At 35.3% G+C, this 15,730-nt stretch overlaps 2 protein-coding genes across 4 annotated transcripts; one reads left to right on the top strand and one right to left on the bottom strand.

The window, feature by feature from the left end:
- Window positions 1-506: 506 nt before the first annotated feature.
- LOC132617304 (CRM-domain containing factor CFM9, mitochondrial) lies at window positions 507-5,997 on the top strand. The gene is made up of 4 exons (XM_060332277.1): window positions 507-794; window positions 1,997-2,279; window positions 3,653-4,054; window positions 4,547-5,997. The coding sequence occupies exons 1-4, from the start codon at window positions 721-723 to the stop codon at window positions 5,564-5,566; spliced, it is 1,779 nt and encodes a 592-aa protein (XP_060188260.1). The 5' UTR covers window positions 507-720; the 3' UTR covers window positions 5,567-5,997.
- Window positions 5,998-6,944: 947 nt separating this feature from the next.
- LOC132616941 (uncharacterized) lies at window positions 6,945-10,595 on the bottom strand. Of its 3 annotated transcripts, XR_009573483.1 has the most exons (3): window positions 10,325-10,594; window positions 8,046-9,383; window positions 6,945-7,326 (listed from the first exon to the last, which is right to left on the bottom strand). XR_009573483.1 is itself a non-coding variant. In XM_060331731.1 (2 exons), exons 1-2 carry the CDS (start codon window positions 10,391-10,393, stop codon window positions 8,283-8,285), a joined length of 1,167 nt encoding a protein of 388 aa, XP_060187714.1. In that variant the 5' UTR covers window positions 10,394-10,595; the 3' UTR covers window positions 7,941-8,282. The 3 variants fall into 3 exon arrangements, 2 of the variants coding, with proteins under 2 accessions (XP_060187714.1, XP_060187713.1); XM_060331731.1 differs by lacking the exon at window positions 6,945-7,326 and having other exon boundaries at window positions 7,941-9,380; window positions 10,325-10,595; XM_060331730.1 differs by lacking the exon at window positions 6,945-7,326 and having other exon boundaries at window positions 7,941-9,383.
- Between the last annotated feature and the right edge of the window lie 5,135 nt (window positions 10,596-15,730).

Raw genomic sequence — 15,730 nt, 5'->3', positions numbered from 1 at the left:
TTTAATCATAAACATGTTATGTGAAAAATTATAAATTAAAGAATTGAAAAATATTCTTTTTTAAATGGACTAAAAAGCAGAGCGAGTAAGAGCCCGTTTAGATTGGCTTATAAGTTGGTCAAACCAGCTTATAAGCCATTTTTAACTTATTTAGATGTTTGACAAAAATAGAAAACAACTTAAAATAAGTTAAAAAATGCTTAAAATAAGCTAAAACCAAGAAGTTGCTCAACCCTAACTTATTTTTTTAGCTTAAAAGCCATTTTGGTTTGACCAACAACTTTACCCTTTTATCTCTTATATTTTCTGTTAATTTCAATACTACCCTTACTTCTAAAAACCTTTTAATCACTTTTATCCAAACACATAAATACTTATTTATAAAATAATTTTCAGCACTTAAAAGTACTATAAGCACTAAAAACCCTTTAAGCATACTTTTTTTCATTTAATCCAACCGGGCTCTGAGACAACATTTGGAAACGGAGGGAGTATATGAATTCTGTATACTTAAAAGGCATTTTTCACGCTTTGTAAATTTTGACCCAAAAAAAGGAGAGCTACTCCAATAAAGAGGAATTGGAAGAAAGTAAAACTTTGCGCAGGGAATAGGCTTGCAGCTAAAACCCTCGAAAAACCCCTATGCACCATTGACGATTAGGGTATAATGAAAGGAGGGAAAGCTGAGTGATTGATTTCTCCATTGGCGTCGTCGTCATCATGTTGGTTTCCAGATATATTCAGCGGCGCTCTCTCACAACCCTCGCCTCTCTCTTCTCCTACACTCCCTTACAGTAAGTATATTTCGCCTCTCTCTTCGTTTTACTTTTCTAGTTTGGTGAAAAATATCATTCTATAGGACCTTTATCTGCTTTAAAAGACAAAATGTTAACTGATTTGGGGTTTGAGGCGTACTTAAATGCACAAATTCAGCACTATATTTTCACTTCTTTTTTATTCATTTAGGGTAGAAGAGTAGGTGAGGAGTGCCTGCAGTGCATTATCTATTCTCCTCTTTTCCATTTAGTAGTAGTATTAAGTTATAGCATAGTCACTTATTCTTCAATGTGTAATCTGCATTTGTTTTGTATCTTGCTATTTTGTTTTCTATTTTCTTACAATCCTATGTGTCAGATACCTTCTTTTGAGCCGAGTTTCTAACGGAAACAGTATCTCTACCTCACAAAAAGGTCTCCTTACATCCTACCTTCCCCACACCCCACTTGTGGGATTACACTGAATATGTTCGTCTCCAGATATACTCAACTGCTTTCTCTCAGAACCTTCGCCTCTCTCTTTTTTCTCACACTCCCTTCCAGGAAAATTCCCCCCCTCTCTCTCTTCTTTTTATTTTCTAGTTTTGTAAGCCAGATTTAGGGAGAAAAAAATCTTTCTATAGGACCTTTATATGCTTTAAAAGACAATTTTTACTATCGAGCTAACTGATTTGGGGTTGAGGCGTACTTAAATGGATTATGGGTGTGTTTGGTATGACGAAAAATATTTTCTAAGAAAAATATTCTGGAAAATAAGTGATATTCTTGTGTTTGTTAAGCAAGTTTGGAAATGAGAGCATTTGCATATAGTCAAAGCAAAACACTATGAGATTTTTGAATTCGAAGTGCAACTTCCGGTGGTAGGGGTAGAAGGGTTTGGGGGTAGGGTAGGCATTGGGGGGATTTGGGTGGGAGTAGCGCGGGGGAGGCAAAGGGTAGGTGGGGTTGGGGGTAGGCAGGGGGTAGGCGGGGGGAGGTGAGGTAGGCAGGTGTGGGTGGGGTTAGGGATGAGTTGGTGTGTTTTATTGATCCGGAAAATGTTTTCCCTCAAATTTTTAAGAAAACATTTTCCTCCATTTTCTCCTATTTAGAGGAAAACATTTTCCAACATATTAGTGCTTTACGGAAAACATTTTCTGTCATACCAAACACACCCTTATATTTTCAATTTCTTTCTCATTTGGTCTAGTTTGATTCACTGTGTACTTTGAACAATGCAGGAATGTGATTCTGAGGAGATACGATTCGGTGAACATGATCTCAAGTGGTGGGAATATGATCAGTTCTCCGGTCAAATATGTAAAAGTTCCTATTTTTACTTCAACGAATGTGTGGAATTGCAATGTTGGAGTGAGGTGGATGTCAGGGAAGAGCATGAGGAGCAGAGTGGCAATGAGAATGCAAAATGAGTCCAGCAAAACCCTTAGAGAGATTCGAAGGTCAAAGAAGTTAAAGTTGAAGCTCATGACTGATGAAGAACGATTAATTTGTAATCTAAGAAGAGTAAGTCCTTTTATTCCTTTAATTATTTACAGGCAGATGCTAATTAGAAGATATTATGAAGATTATCATTGGCAATGATCTCAGAATTTACTCTTTCTTGTCCTTTCTTTTTGTTGATCAGTTACTTTTTTTTAATCTGTGATTTTCAACTGTGTTAAATTTCAACCGTCCACAGAAGAAAGAAATGTTTTCGCATTCCTTTTTGTTTCCCTTTTCGTCCATACAACTTACTTTTCTGATACTTGGGTCTATTAGCGTGTCTAACGATAATAACCATTTCATAAGGAAAGAATTATTTTTCCTTGAAAATATACAATAACATACCCAGTATAATCCCACAAGTGGGGTCTGGGGAGGGTGGTGTGTATGCAGCCCTACCCATACCTTGAAATATATTGGTGAAATTTCGCAAGTGTGCTGAAGTTTGGCCATAAATGTGCCATTTTGTTTCTAAGCAAATTGTGCTTTGCTGCTTGTGTATTTGTTGTTACTGCAGCTTGTGGGGATGCTGCTAAGTAAAAATTTCTTCTTGTGGATTCGTTTAGATGTGCATTAAACTGCTGCTTCTTTCTTGGGGTCGAGCATTTTCTTTATAGTTAAACTAGCATAATAAGAGTCGATTCGTTCACAGGTTTACCTTTGACAGGGCATGATTTTAGTTTCATGTTTGCTTATTTGGTTGATGATGTCTGCAGTCAGAATATAATTTTCAGGCTGAAGCCTTTCAAACTTATAACGAGCTCAAGTTAGTCGTGCACAAGACCTGGTTAGCTTTTGATTTAAGGAAATAGTACATGAAATTACTACAGTGATACATTGATGTTCCAGGAATTCTTACATATTAAACACTTACGTTTGGAGTACGTGCTTTAAGTCAACACAAATGATGCTGAGGAAAATAATGGGGGCTTCTGTAGTTGTCAAATAGTTCTGGCTTTTGTTGAACACAGTTAAACTCTTAAAGATATCAAGTTTAACAGCCGCTTCCAAAGTCCTTTGACTTGAAATGATCTTATGTCAAACTTCACTATTTGCATGTGCTTGTAGTTACTTACCAAACATTTTAAATCTTTGTTTGTTTGCATGCCTCTCTACCATACAGTGTTGCAACTTCTTACCATACCATCAGTATGTTCAAAAGTCAGACTCCTGTTGTGTTTCTTATGTCTATATGCTTAGAGATTGGTGCATAACCTTTTATTTTGACTATTCTAAATATGCAGCCAAGTGTGCCATCTTGCTTCTGTTGTCGTGTTTTGCGTTTTCACATCTTGTTTCATTTGTCATTTTAAGAGTGTTGCGTTTTTGTGTATATATACTCAACAACACCTTATTAATCCAACTCAAACGTCTCACTTCCTTTACTAGTGTAGGCAAAGAAAAAAGTGGCGTTGCTACTTCAGAAGCTGAAAAAATATGAGCTCCCAGATTTACCATTTCCGCGGCATGATCCTGAGCTTTTGACTCCTGAGCAACTGCAAGCGTATAAGAAGATTGGTTTCAGGAATAAAAATTATGTACCTGTTGGTGTTCGTGGAGTCTTTGGAGGAGTTGTCCAAAATATGCATCTCCACTGGAAGTTTCATGAGACTGTGCAAGTTTGTTGTGATAACTTCCCTAAGGAAAAAATTAAGGAGATGGCTTCAATGCTGGCTCGACTAAGTGGTGGAATTGTGGTTAACATACATAATGTGAAAACAATTATTATGTTTCGTGGCAGAAACTACCGCCAGCCAAAGAATTTGATACCTATGAACACACTTACAAAAAGGAAGGTGAGTACAAATCTCCTTTTCTTTTCCTTGCCCATTGCGAGTCAATCCATTGCTTATCTAAGGCCTACTAGTAAATTGTGTTGATGAATTGCTATATGTTTCTTTTAGCCCTTTAGTTTTGTATTTGCTCGAGGGAACCTGGGGTCTGTCTGTGTTTCATGCACGTATGTGATGTAAAACTCCCACGGAGATATGAATCTTAAGAAAGCATCAATATTTGATATGTACTCTAGGTCCATTTGTTGTATTCAGTTCAACTGACGTTTAATTCTCTTGCATGTGAAGTTGTGAACCCATTCTTCAGTTACACCGATTAAAAGACATGTCTCATCTGTTGAAAATTTGTTGATCCATGTGAACTGTGAACTCTTTCAATTCCTATTGTATGTAATGAGCTGAATTTTCTGCTACTCGCCTAGGATTGAAAATTTGAACATCTTTTGATTACTGAGTACAGGTCTACTGTTTGACAATGTTATCTTTGGTATGTAGGCATTATTTAAAGCCCGATTCGAACAAGCACTAGAATCACAGAAATTAAACATAAAGAAAATAGAGCAAGAGCTCCGGAGGAAGGGAATAAATCCTGATGATCCAGCTGCCAGAGCCAGCATCCAGCGAGTAGCATCCACATTCTTCAATGCTATTGATAAGAAAGAAGGAAGCCCATATGTCTTTCAGGATGATAATGGTACTCACAGCGGTAGTGTAGACGAAAAACATTCAGTAGCTGAAGACAGTGATCAGGAGGAGCTTGACAATTTCATAGCTCAGATAGAAAAGGCAGCTGATGACGAATGGGCAGCTGAAGAAGAAGCAGAGAAAGAAGAAGCGGGGAAGCTTAGATATTGGAACAAAGAAGATATAGGTAGTCGATTCAGAAGCTCTGGAATGATTGGAAGTGATGAATCAGATAATGAAACTGGAGGAAGGACAAGTGGCGGGAGTAAGACATATGGAAGGAACATAGCTGATGATGATGATGATGATGATGAACACGATGATGTATCTGAAGATGATGGTGAGTTAGATGATGATGATGATCGACGGCGTGGTAGGAGAGATACCGACACATACAAGGCTCCAGTCAGGCATCCCAAGTATAAAACAGAGAAATGGCAGAAAGGTAAGAGCAATAGACCTAAAAATGAGGGAGGACCAAGCAGAAATTTTGACCCTTATTTGAAGGGAGCGATGGCTACAGATGGTTCTGCTGCAGATATGCTAAGTGACCTTGAGGAAGCCATGTGGACTTCAGATGATGAGGGTGGGCAGAACTCAACTCAACCAAGTGAGTATAGAAGTAGTAGTGATGAGGGGGAGGATTATGATAAGATAGCAAAGTGGGAATCAGATGCAGAGGATGCACCCGGTTCGAGGGCATCAAGTGGAGTTGGTAATAGCTTTAGGACTCGTGGTCAAGGACAAATGAAGAAAAACGAGGACACCCGCGAGAGCAAGAGGAAGGTGAAAAGCTCAAAGGACTTTGATGAAACTTGGGACAGCGACTGACCGGGATTCCAACTTTGACATAGAAATAGGGCTCGTTGGATGTACACATGCAGTGCAATAGAGGCTGGTGTTACTTATGGTACTTGATCTATGCAAGCAAATCAGGAAGAAAGTTCGTGGTTTCACATGGGCAAGGAATCAAGCTAACTATTTCTTCCTGTGTGCTGCTTTTGCATCTACATTTTTGAATTTGGGTGAAGTACAGCAAGGCACACAGACATTGGCAGTGCACCTGAATGTCCTCATCTGTAGTTTTCTTGTATCCACATTGTTTAAGTAATAATTCCCATTCCCTTCTCATAATGTTTTGTCAGAGCAATTGTGCTGCAGAAGAGTAGTAGTACATGGAAGAATCTACAGTGGCGACTCTTGTATATTATCAGTGAACCAAATTACTGTTTCGATAATATATTCAGATTGAATTGACTGGACTACAATGTTGTGCTCCATTTTTCATTATTTTCTAACAGTTTAGTTGAGCCATTGTGCCTCTTTGCTGAAAAAGTTTATGAAACCTAAAAGAGTAGTTCCTTCTCCCTCTGAATTCTAGCAATACCAATATGAAGAGTCTTAACAGGTCCAAATCCATAACAGACTTGATTATTAGTTATCGGGTTGCAAGAAAACTAATAAATGGAGTACCAAAAACATATTAATGGGAGCCAGGCTAGGTTACTGTCTCATTTTGTTATGACCTTTTCAATGAGCTCGCGTGATGTAGAGAAAGCAGAAATGAGTATTCCTTGTCTTCGGGGAGGAAATAGAAATGGGAAAATGTGTGATCTGAATTATGTTCGCATCTTTTTGTGTTGGTTAATTCCTCGCAGCTAGAATTAATATTGTTGGTTTTGCTTCTAATGCTTTCGTAGCTTGAATTATTGTTGGTGGCTTTCGCAGTTTTCATATTTAGTATTCCCTCTGCCCATTCCTTGTCGAGTATACTGAAAATACATGTCCAGTTCGGAAAATCAAGAATTTTTTTTACCATTTATTACCAATTTTACTCTTATTATTAAGGGAAAAGGGTCAAAAACTCCCCCTACTTTGGGAAAAGGGCTACAAATATCCTCCGTTACAAATTTGGATTAAAAAATACCCCTCCCGTCATTAAAGTTTTCAAATATACTCATCTTAACAGAAACAAAATGCTCACTAATTCAGCTATAATGTCTCTAGTGGGGAGTTACCATGTTCACCTGATTCATGACAACTAGGACAGATTTTGCTACAAATGTGCATTTATAGTCATAGGTGACCAAGAAGCATCAAACCTCAGTTTGAACCACTACAATATGGAAATGTCTAGAGAGAGGAATAACATATGCATGTAAATTTGGTAATTGCAGAGCCTTCCAGCCAGAGGCGCATGGAGTATATAGACAATGTGAAAAATAACTAAAATTTGGTAATCACGGAATATCAATATTTATGTGAAAAATCACAAAAGTTTCAACAAATATTAAATTCGGAATCCATTATTTCAAAAGTGTAGCAGGTTCAATAGTAAGAACTTAAGGTTGAACCTAATAAATTTATATTTTTATCCGCCAGTACTTCTAACTTGTGCCCCAGGGATTGTGGTCTCGGCTACACTCAACGGGCATCACCAGGCAATTGGAGCATGTGATCATGCTCTGGAAAGAGCAATATCCTTCAAAGGGCTTGCCTTGAATACATTAGACTTGAGCACTTAGTCATCTAGTAGGCAAAGATTATGCTGCTCGGACTCCTGGAAAATGTTGCCACACCCCTGTCGGATCCTACAAAAATGCACTACTTTTAGAGTATCCGACACGCACCCGGCGGCGTTTTTGAAGAGCCCAAGCAACACAGGGCAAAGAACACCTAAATAATGCCTTACAATGATCAAGAAAATAATAAGCACAATGCAACTCATTTATGGAATATAAAGGAACAAACAGAACACAAACTCACTGTTCCAAGTCACTACCTAAAAACATAATCCTTCTCCCAAATAGATAGGCAATGTTATGGACGTATTTTCTTCTCAGAAAGACTAGTTCCACATTTCTCAACAAGATGGCAAATGGATCATTCAATGGTTTCAGAACTTCCCTTCATATCTCCCCCATTACTACCTACAAAAATCACAAATGCTGCAAATACCTGATTCTAAAAGAGCTCTATTTATTCATTCAAACTGAAATCTATTTAGCAGATGTTTTAGTAGTAAAATGAATATAGTCAACAATGCTACATAAACTACTAATAATAATAGCACCCCACGATCAATGTACGTATAGTGCTACAACCGAGAGAAAAATGAATCAGGTGGTCAAGATCATAACAATGAAATTCAATGAAAGCACCATTACAGTAAATATTGGAATTAAATTACTCTGAGAGGAGAAGAGAAAGAACACGAAATTCATTAACAAAAATGTCTGATTATTGTCATTCAGAGAAGTCCTATTATCTCAGGGTAATGCAATACAGATGGAAACAATAATCAATTTACCGAAAAGCTTCATGTCCTCCTCCCCTAAATAAAATCTTCATCTTGGCAAATGAATGTACCAGTATCACGAAAAAACCCCCTCCCTTCGACCTTTCTGCACACAAGGTATAACCGTATCTAATACTGGTAAACCACGATTACCACTTATCTGATTAGAGCCCCTCAAGGCGCAACGTAAAATCTGCCCCTGAGCACCTCCTCCTGTGTTAAGAAGAGTTCCCAACTCTGTGTTAAGACTTAGCCCTTTTCTCTTTTGCAGTTCCCAGGCAAAAGATATCTGTACTTGTCTGGATTTTCAAACAGATAAGAAGGAAGATCAACTGCCGAGTATGAATGGGGGATAGGTCCCATGCTGCCGATAATATCCTTGAACGTGTACTCCTCAGGAAGCATGTCATATAAATCATCTCCTTTACAAATGACATCCTGAATCCTTGTAGGATTCAGATAATGTGAAAACCTCACTCTATCATTGTGGCTGTAAGCTTTCATCTTGAATATAAAGTCACTAATGTGGCGGAAACAAAAGCTACAATGCCAACCTGCATCTGCCAAAAGGTAATCACCCTGACGGTAGTGTGCATATCTAGTCTTGCCACTCTCATACCTGTGGACTGAAGCTCTCCAGCTTCTGTGCTTAATCTGAAATTCAAACGAGTACAAGTAATTCCTCAAATGAAGGTGAAGGACATGAGGAATGTCATCGCACCACCTCAAAAGATTGATAGTATGAGCGCTCGGAATCTCATCAACGTCAGACATTATAAGCAAATCATCATCCTCAATGCCAGCGAGTTTCAGTAGTTGGTCCAATGCTACTCTCTGATAAGCCTCTTCAACAAATGGATTTTCACCTTTTTTGGCTCTTCCCGGAATGTTTCCATATGTCAAGCGAGGCTCAATAAACTTAAATTGGTCCCGATTAGTTGCAAAATTATGGAGTTTAGGCAACCCAGTAAACGTTGAGTTTGACTCAAGAAGAACAAACTGTGTGATGTAAGGATACAATTCCTTCCATCTGATTTTAAGCATATCTACTTCATTACTGAACAGAACTGCATCAAAGACATGCCTAGGATATTCACGAATTCCCCACCCATGGAGCTTGCAAATATTTTCCATCGGTACATTCTCATGGTAATAGTGAGTAATTTCAATAAAGGGCTTCGGAGGAGATTGCCAGAGGGGGCGGAAAAAATAGGTAATTTTCTGCCCATGCAAGTACGCGCCAACTACGAACATTGGCACAACCACAAGCAAAAAGATGATAGTCTTCAAATCCAATCCTCGAAGCATACACCGTAGTCTTGACATGCTTAATGTTGTGGGTGAATCCTGCTGCACAGTAAAACAGTAACTTTCTAAGTACACAAGCTAAAGTGGTAATAACTGATTATAACCCAAGATGTTAACTCTTTTTCTTTTATTTTTTGTAGGTTTTCTCTTTCCTTTTGGGTGGAGAGGATACACAAGCTTTCTCTTTCTTTTATGTTAATTTTTTTTTCTTTTATTTGACAAACTAATAAACAGTTTTCCTTCTCCAAACATGTTCAGTATATAGAGAGAGTTTCTCATGTATCCTCCAAGACAGAGAAAGAAACTAATTTACTGTGCTATCTTCTTTTAGTCACTTATAGAACCATAAAACATGAAAACTTCAACAACAACAAGAACAATATACCTAGTGAAATCCACAAAGTGGGGTCTGGGGAGGGTAGAATGTACGCAAACCTTGCCCCTACCTTGGGGGAGGTAGAGAGGCTGTTTCCAGTTAGACCTCGGCGCAAGGATAAGCAATTCAAAGCAGTACGAAAAAAGAAAAAACGGAAGCGAATAAGCCATGAAAAAATACTATAAAAAGCATGATAGAGCAGTCAGAAAGATAACAAAACTTGAAATTCCCAACAGCAAAAACATCACAAATCAAAACTCTGGAGAAAAACAAAACAAAGGTTAATCAGAGAAAACAGAATTATACAATTTTCTCTCAAAGAAAAAGATTGGAAGATGATGAACTTGCACAATTTGTCTCCAGAAAAAAAAATTGCAAATCCAAAAAAAACAAAGAAAAAAGAAGCTCTAGGGACAACTAATTTCCAATCAATTCAAGGTTCTGGGGTTTAAATAATCCATGTCAAGCAGTCAATAGGCTAATAAAAACACATACTTTATTTCACAATGACAAAACCATATGATCTTGGCAGAATTTAAAAAAAAAACAGCATGCTATACAACCAATGAGCTGAAAAATAAACTGTTTATTGGTGAGAATTAATTACCTGGCCACAAACATCAGGGCAAATATCATCACTCTTTTTTGAAGTGTAATAGTAATCATCAGACATCATTAGAAGCACCAATCTATTCAACAAAATGCCACAATTTTTGCCAAATTACCCCTTCCATACGAAACAGAAGTGAGAATTACATAAAAAAAAAGCACCCACTTCCCAAAGAGGGGTTAAGTTATGGTTTAGTGTCTATAATTGACAACTAATAATAGCCGTTTGGTGGGTTGTTCTGAAGATGATGGATATATACACACACACACACACAGAGGCCCCAGATAGAGAAAAAAGAAATTTGTGGAGTTATTTCTAAATTTTGCAAAATATTGGGGGGCCGGTGGAATTAATTGAATTGAGTTCTCTAATCCTAATAACAGAAAGCCCCTTTCAGATTCCTAATTTAAGGTGCCGTTTGGCCATACATACCAAAAACAAATTAACTTTTTTTGGAATTTTTGAAGTTGGAGTTGGAGTTGTGTTTGACCATAGTTTTTGAAATTGTAGTTTTTGGTGAAATATAGTGTAAAAAAGTGAAAAAAATTTGAAAAACAAGTTTTTCTTGTTTTTGGTATTCCGGAATACAACTTCAAGTTGTATTCCGAATATTTATGGCCAAACGCCTAAAAGTAAAAAAAGTAAAAAAAAAATCCTGAAAAAAGTGAATAATTTTTATGGCCAGACGGCTACTAAGTGTGCCACTCATAAGTAAAATCTAGAGTTAATACATAGTCAGTGTCTCAATCTTTTGTGGATATTTCATTTAGACACTTAAATTAAACTCTATTTTAATTGACCATTTCCTTCGTCTATTAAGTAGTTAAGTTAATCACATAAAATATGTCATTTCCTTTAACTATATGCATCAACCTCAAGTAGAAAACACAGGAGGTTTTACAACTTATAGGGATAAAACATCGAAAGATTCCTAAACTGTGACAAAATTGTCAATTACACATTTAAATTATGCAGGTCCTATGACATCTCTAACATTATTTTAAAAAAAAAAATTATTATCCCCTTAAACTTATTTTTTGTAATATTTACCCCATACAGTAATTACCTAGTAAAGAAAATAAATATATTCCAAACTAAAAAAATGTCTTAATGTCTTTTTTCATTTGAGTCTTTCAAACTCAAACGATCGACCCTCATCTAGTGATTAGAAAAAGAATAAAAGAAGAGATGGAGATCGTAACAGTGAAAGAAAGAGGACGAAAGGATTGAGAGAGGATGAGGGTTTGGACATTTGGATTTGAATAATACGAACAAATAAGTTCAACGGAGTAGATAATACGAAAAAAAATGAGTTCAAGGGAAGTCATAGGGCCCTGCACAGTTTAGGTGTGTAGTTGACAATTTCTCCATAGTTTAGGGTGTTTCTGTACACAGAGGCGCTATGGGTATCAATGGTGCGGTTCGGACGGTTGTTTTTATAAAATTTATACCATACCGATTTTTCGGTTATTTTATTTTGTATAACCAAAATTAGATTTTTCGAAACTGTCCCATCATCTCGGTTTCTCTTCGATATCGGTAAACTTCGGTTAATTTTCGGTTTTTCTTTATAAAACAACATCATGTAAAAATCCCAAGTAGAAGTTATGACATGATACCATGCATAATTCTATAAGACTTTGCCAAACACTCTCTAGACATTTTTATTGTTTACAAAGTGGCGAAGCAAGATAATATGAAACACGATAAGGATAGAGATCCATCCCACTATTTTACAGTAGTGTAAAAGAATGCAAACAAATTAGATCACATGAAGGGGAAAAACTCAATCAAGATGGGACTCAAGAGCTGAGTCCACTACGATTAAGTATCCACTAAAAGAAATTGAAATTATACAAGAGGAAAGACATCTAATACCTTGTAGCTTTATGTTTATGATCGTCGGAATACCTTGTAGCTTAATGGTTACTACTTGAGATGCAACAACTAATTTAGCTTCAATAGGAGTAGCATAATATGTTTCGAAGTTGGGACTATGGGTTTTAATTACCTGTTGCCGACTTGTGGTCATTTCCATCATCCCATGCCCAAGGCAAAGAGTTTAATGCTTCATTATTTTTAAACAATCTATTTTACACATATAAATTTATTTGATGCGGTTCGGTATGTTTTTGTTTATTTTTATAAAATTAAAAATCAACATAATTATTTGATACAGTTATAAATTTATCTAAAAACCGTCAATTTTATTAAAAAAAACCTAATACTCTGTTCGGTTCAGTCGGTTAGGTCAGTTTTTACAAAATCATTGACACCCCTGAGGCGCCTTTCACTTCCTCTCCACCCCAAATAGAAAAAGTTCAATTTTTGAAGTTATTTCTAAATTTTGCAAAATATTGGGGGGCCGGTGGAATTAATTGTAGTATTTCCTAATCCTAGCAGAAAAGCCCTTTCGGATTCCTAATTTAAACATAAGTAGAATTTTAATTCCAGATAGGATTGCCTCTCTCTTCACTAACATCAAAACGCGCTTAATATGCGGATTCTCCACCGTATATCCCCAACGCTGCTGTCCCATATTATCCATTTGCATTAAATTTGTTCCTAGTCCTCCTATTACATATTTATCTGCACTTGTCAATATTAAGTTTATTTAATTTATCTTTTGCTCTTAACAGTTATACATACAATCAAACCTCTCTATAACAGCATCGTTGGGTTCGAAATTTTTTAGTTGTTATAGAGAATTGTTGTTATACACCTATAACAACATTTGTCACTAAAATAGTAGTTGGCTGTTATAGGCAAAAAGATGCATAAAATCTATTTATTTTTTAGTTTTAATGTTGTAAAAAATAACAAATTATTTAAATTTTACATCTCAAAGATATGAATACTTCACTAACTAAACATTAAAGAAACTTAGTACAATTTCAATAAATCCATAACTGAATGTATAAAGTTTTAAGCTCTAAGGCACACATTTTAAATCTACAGTACTTGAAAATTAAATTCTTTCAAGATTGATGGAAGAAATTCATAATTGTAGCTTGTTTCGTAGAATCCAATCTTTTAGTGTGATATAATGCTTGAATTAACGAAGATTTGCGTTCAAACTTTCAGCAAACACGTATCCAATTGCTTTTCCTTGAAGAGAATCTAAAAGTTGAACCGTTGAATCTTCTAACTCAATTCAAGTAACAATAGGTTGAGGTTCTTCATCAACACTTTCATTGTCATCTTCGGCTTCCATATTCTCTTGTTCTATTTTTATAAAGATGGTTAATTATTATATTACCAAAAAAAGCAGATAACTGTTATATGGGGGGTAATTTTACAAAAAGCGTACTATTATAAAGTTGGTTGTTGCTGTTATAAGTAAAATGTTGTTATAGAGAAGTAAAATATAACATAAAAAATCGGTTTCGAAAAATTTTAGCTGTTATAGAGAGGTGTTATTATATGCGGATGCTGTTATAGAGAGGTTTGACTGTATTTATCTTTTAATCACGATGAAGTGATAAATATGTGTGTTAAATGGATGTCGTGTGTTCATTGATTTAAATACAAAGGGGTAAATTTACATTGTTCAATGATAAAAATATTATAATTAAAAATTGAAAAAAGATCTAAATTTTCCCCCGATCGATTGATATTTTATCATTGTAGTTCTTATTTTGAACAATTAATTTTGACGTAGTAATTGTTATTTGTTATAGTGAAGTAATCCCTAGTAGTTAAGTAACTTTGCAAGAACTATTTGAGAGTTGGCCAACAGTGAAAACATTTTGTATCCAAAATCAAATAGAGGCCATAATCATTCTATTTTCAGTAGTTGAGGGATAATTTTGATTTTTTACAAATATGGTGGTTAGGGGTGTACAAAATATGTATGTATTTATCAATTTAGTTCGGTTTGATTCCGTTTTTTTGGTGTAACATCAAACCAAACCAAATGTTAATCGGTTTTTCAAAATCTAAAATCAAATCAAACCAAATGTTAATCGGTTTTTCAAAATCTAAAACCAAATCAAACCAAACCGAGCCAGTTTTCGGTTCATTAAATCGATTTGACTCGATTTACCGGTTCGAATCAGTTTTTCAGTCTCATTTAAACACCTCTACCCATAAATATAGACTTTGTACTACGTCAAGACGAAGTACTACCGTTGATTACGGCAAGTCTTGGTATCACAAAAATGACATGGAAACCAAGTGGAAGATGATGGGTTTATTATTTACTAAACAATTTCATTTAAAAGACTTTACTTTAAAAAAAAACAGGACTTATCCATAATTAAGTGGTACTTTACTTTACTGTATTTGGCACAGTTTCTTCTGCTTTGACTTCTTACGTAAAACACATATTATTAGACAATATTGTTAAATTGATTCACTGAATTGCTCAGCTTAGCCCCTAATTGCCAACTTTGAGATTCATGAGGGGCGGCTCAACATAATTGGAGGTTTAAAGCAAAATTTTAATTATAGGCTTAATACCTAAACAAACTTCATATATATTTTATTTGAAATTTATTTTCTATCTTTCTTTAGATGCAAAATTATTACTTAATAATTTTTCGATTTCTTTGAATAATTGTTTTTCAATTGTTGATTTTAGGTAAGATTTTATCAATTTCAATGTTGAAAAACATCCTTCTACCGAGGCAATCATTACAGGAACTGTTAACATAATTCTATCAGTAATAGGTTGACAAATTTTAGATAAAAATAATATAGTTAGAACGTTAAAATTTGATTTAAGAAGTTGATAACTGTTATGCCCCACTTTATAATATGCTTGTTGCAATAGTTGAAAACCTAAGAAAGAGCAAAAAAGAATTACAATTCATTTTATTCAACACTTCTCGACTGTTGACTATTTGACTCTTATTTTTGACAGAGTATTACTCTAACTTGTAAGAGATTTGAAGAAAGAGAATACAAAAAGGAGTTAAAAAGAATGAAATAATGTGAGTGGTAGCGTATAGAATGTAAGAAGGCAAAACAACATTTTTTTTAATTTCTTTTATTTGAAAAAGGTTAAAGAAAATAAAATAATTTAAATTTATAAAAATATTGTGCTTTTTATCATAAATAATCAATTTTTAAGAAAAAATTAACCCATAACTTATTCTTGGCAAAATTTGGGGCCCCCAATTGGCAATTGCCTCACTTGCCTAGCCATTGAGCTGGCCATGGGTTCATCCAATTATAGGTGTTTTTGTTTCGTGTTAGTGCACCTAAGCTAAAAGTCACACACACATATACTCCCTCCGGTCCCATTTACTTGTCATATTTTCCATTTACACGTTCATTAAGAAAACATTAGCTAAAACAGTAATTTGACTAAATATTCTTATTTATTCTTTGGTCTCAATTTAATACTACTCTCTTTTTCACCACATTAAACTCTTTCCACATATATTAAGTAAGGGTAAA

Source organism: Lycium barbarum, chromosome 11, assembly GCF_019175385.1.
Source record: "Lycium barbarum isolate Lr01 chromosome 11, ASM1917538v2, whole genome shotgun sequence".
Lineage (NCBI taxonomy): Eukaryota > Viridiplantae > Streptophyta > Magnoliopsida > Solanales > Solanaceae > Lycium > Lycium barbarum.
The sequence above is the reverse complement of the archived record's forward strand: the minus strand, read 5'-3'. Positions and strand labels throughout refer to the sequence as shown.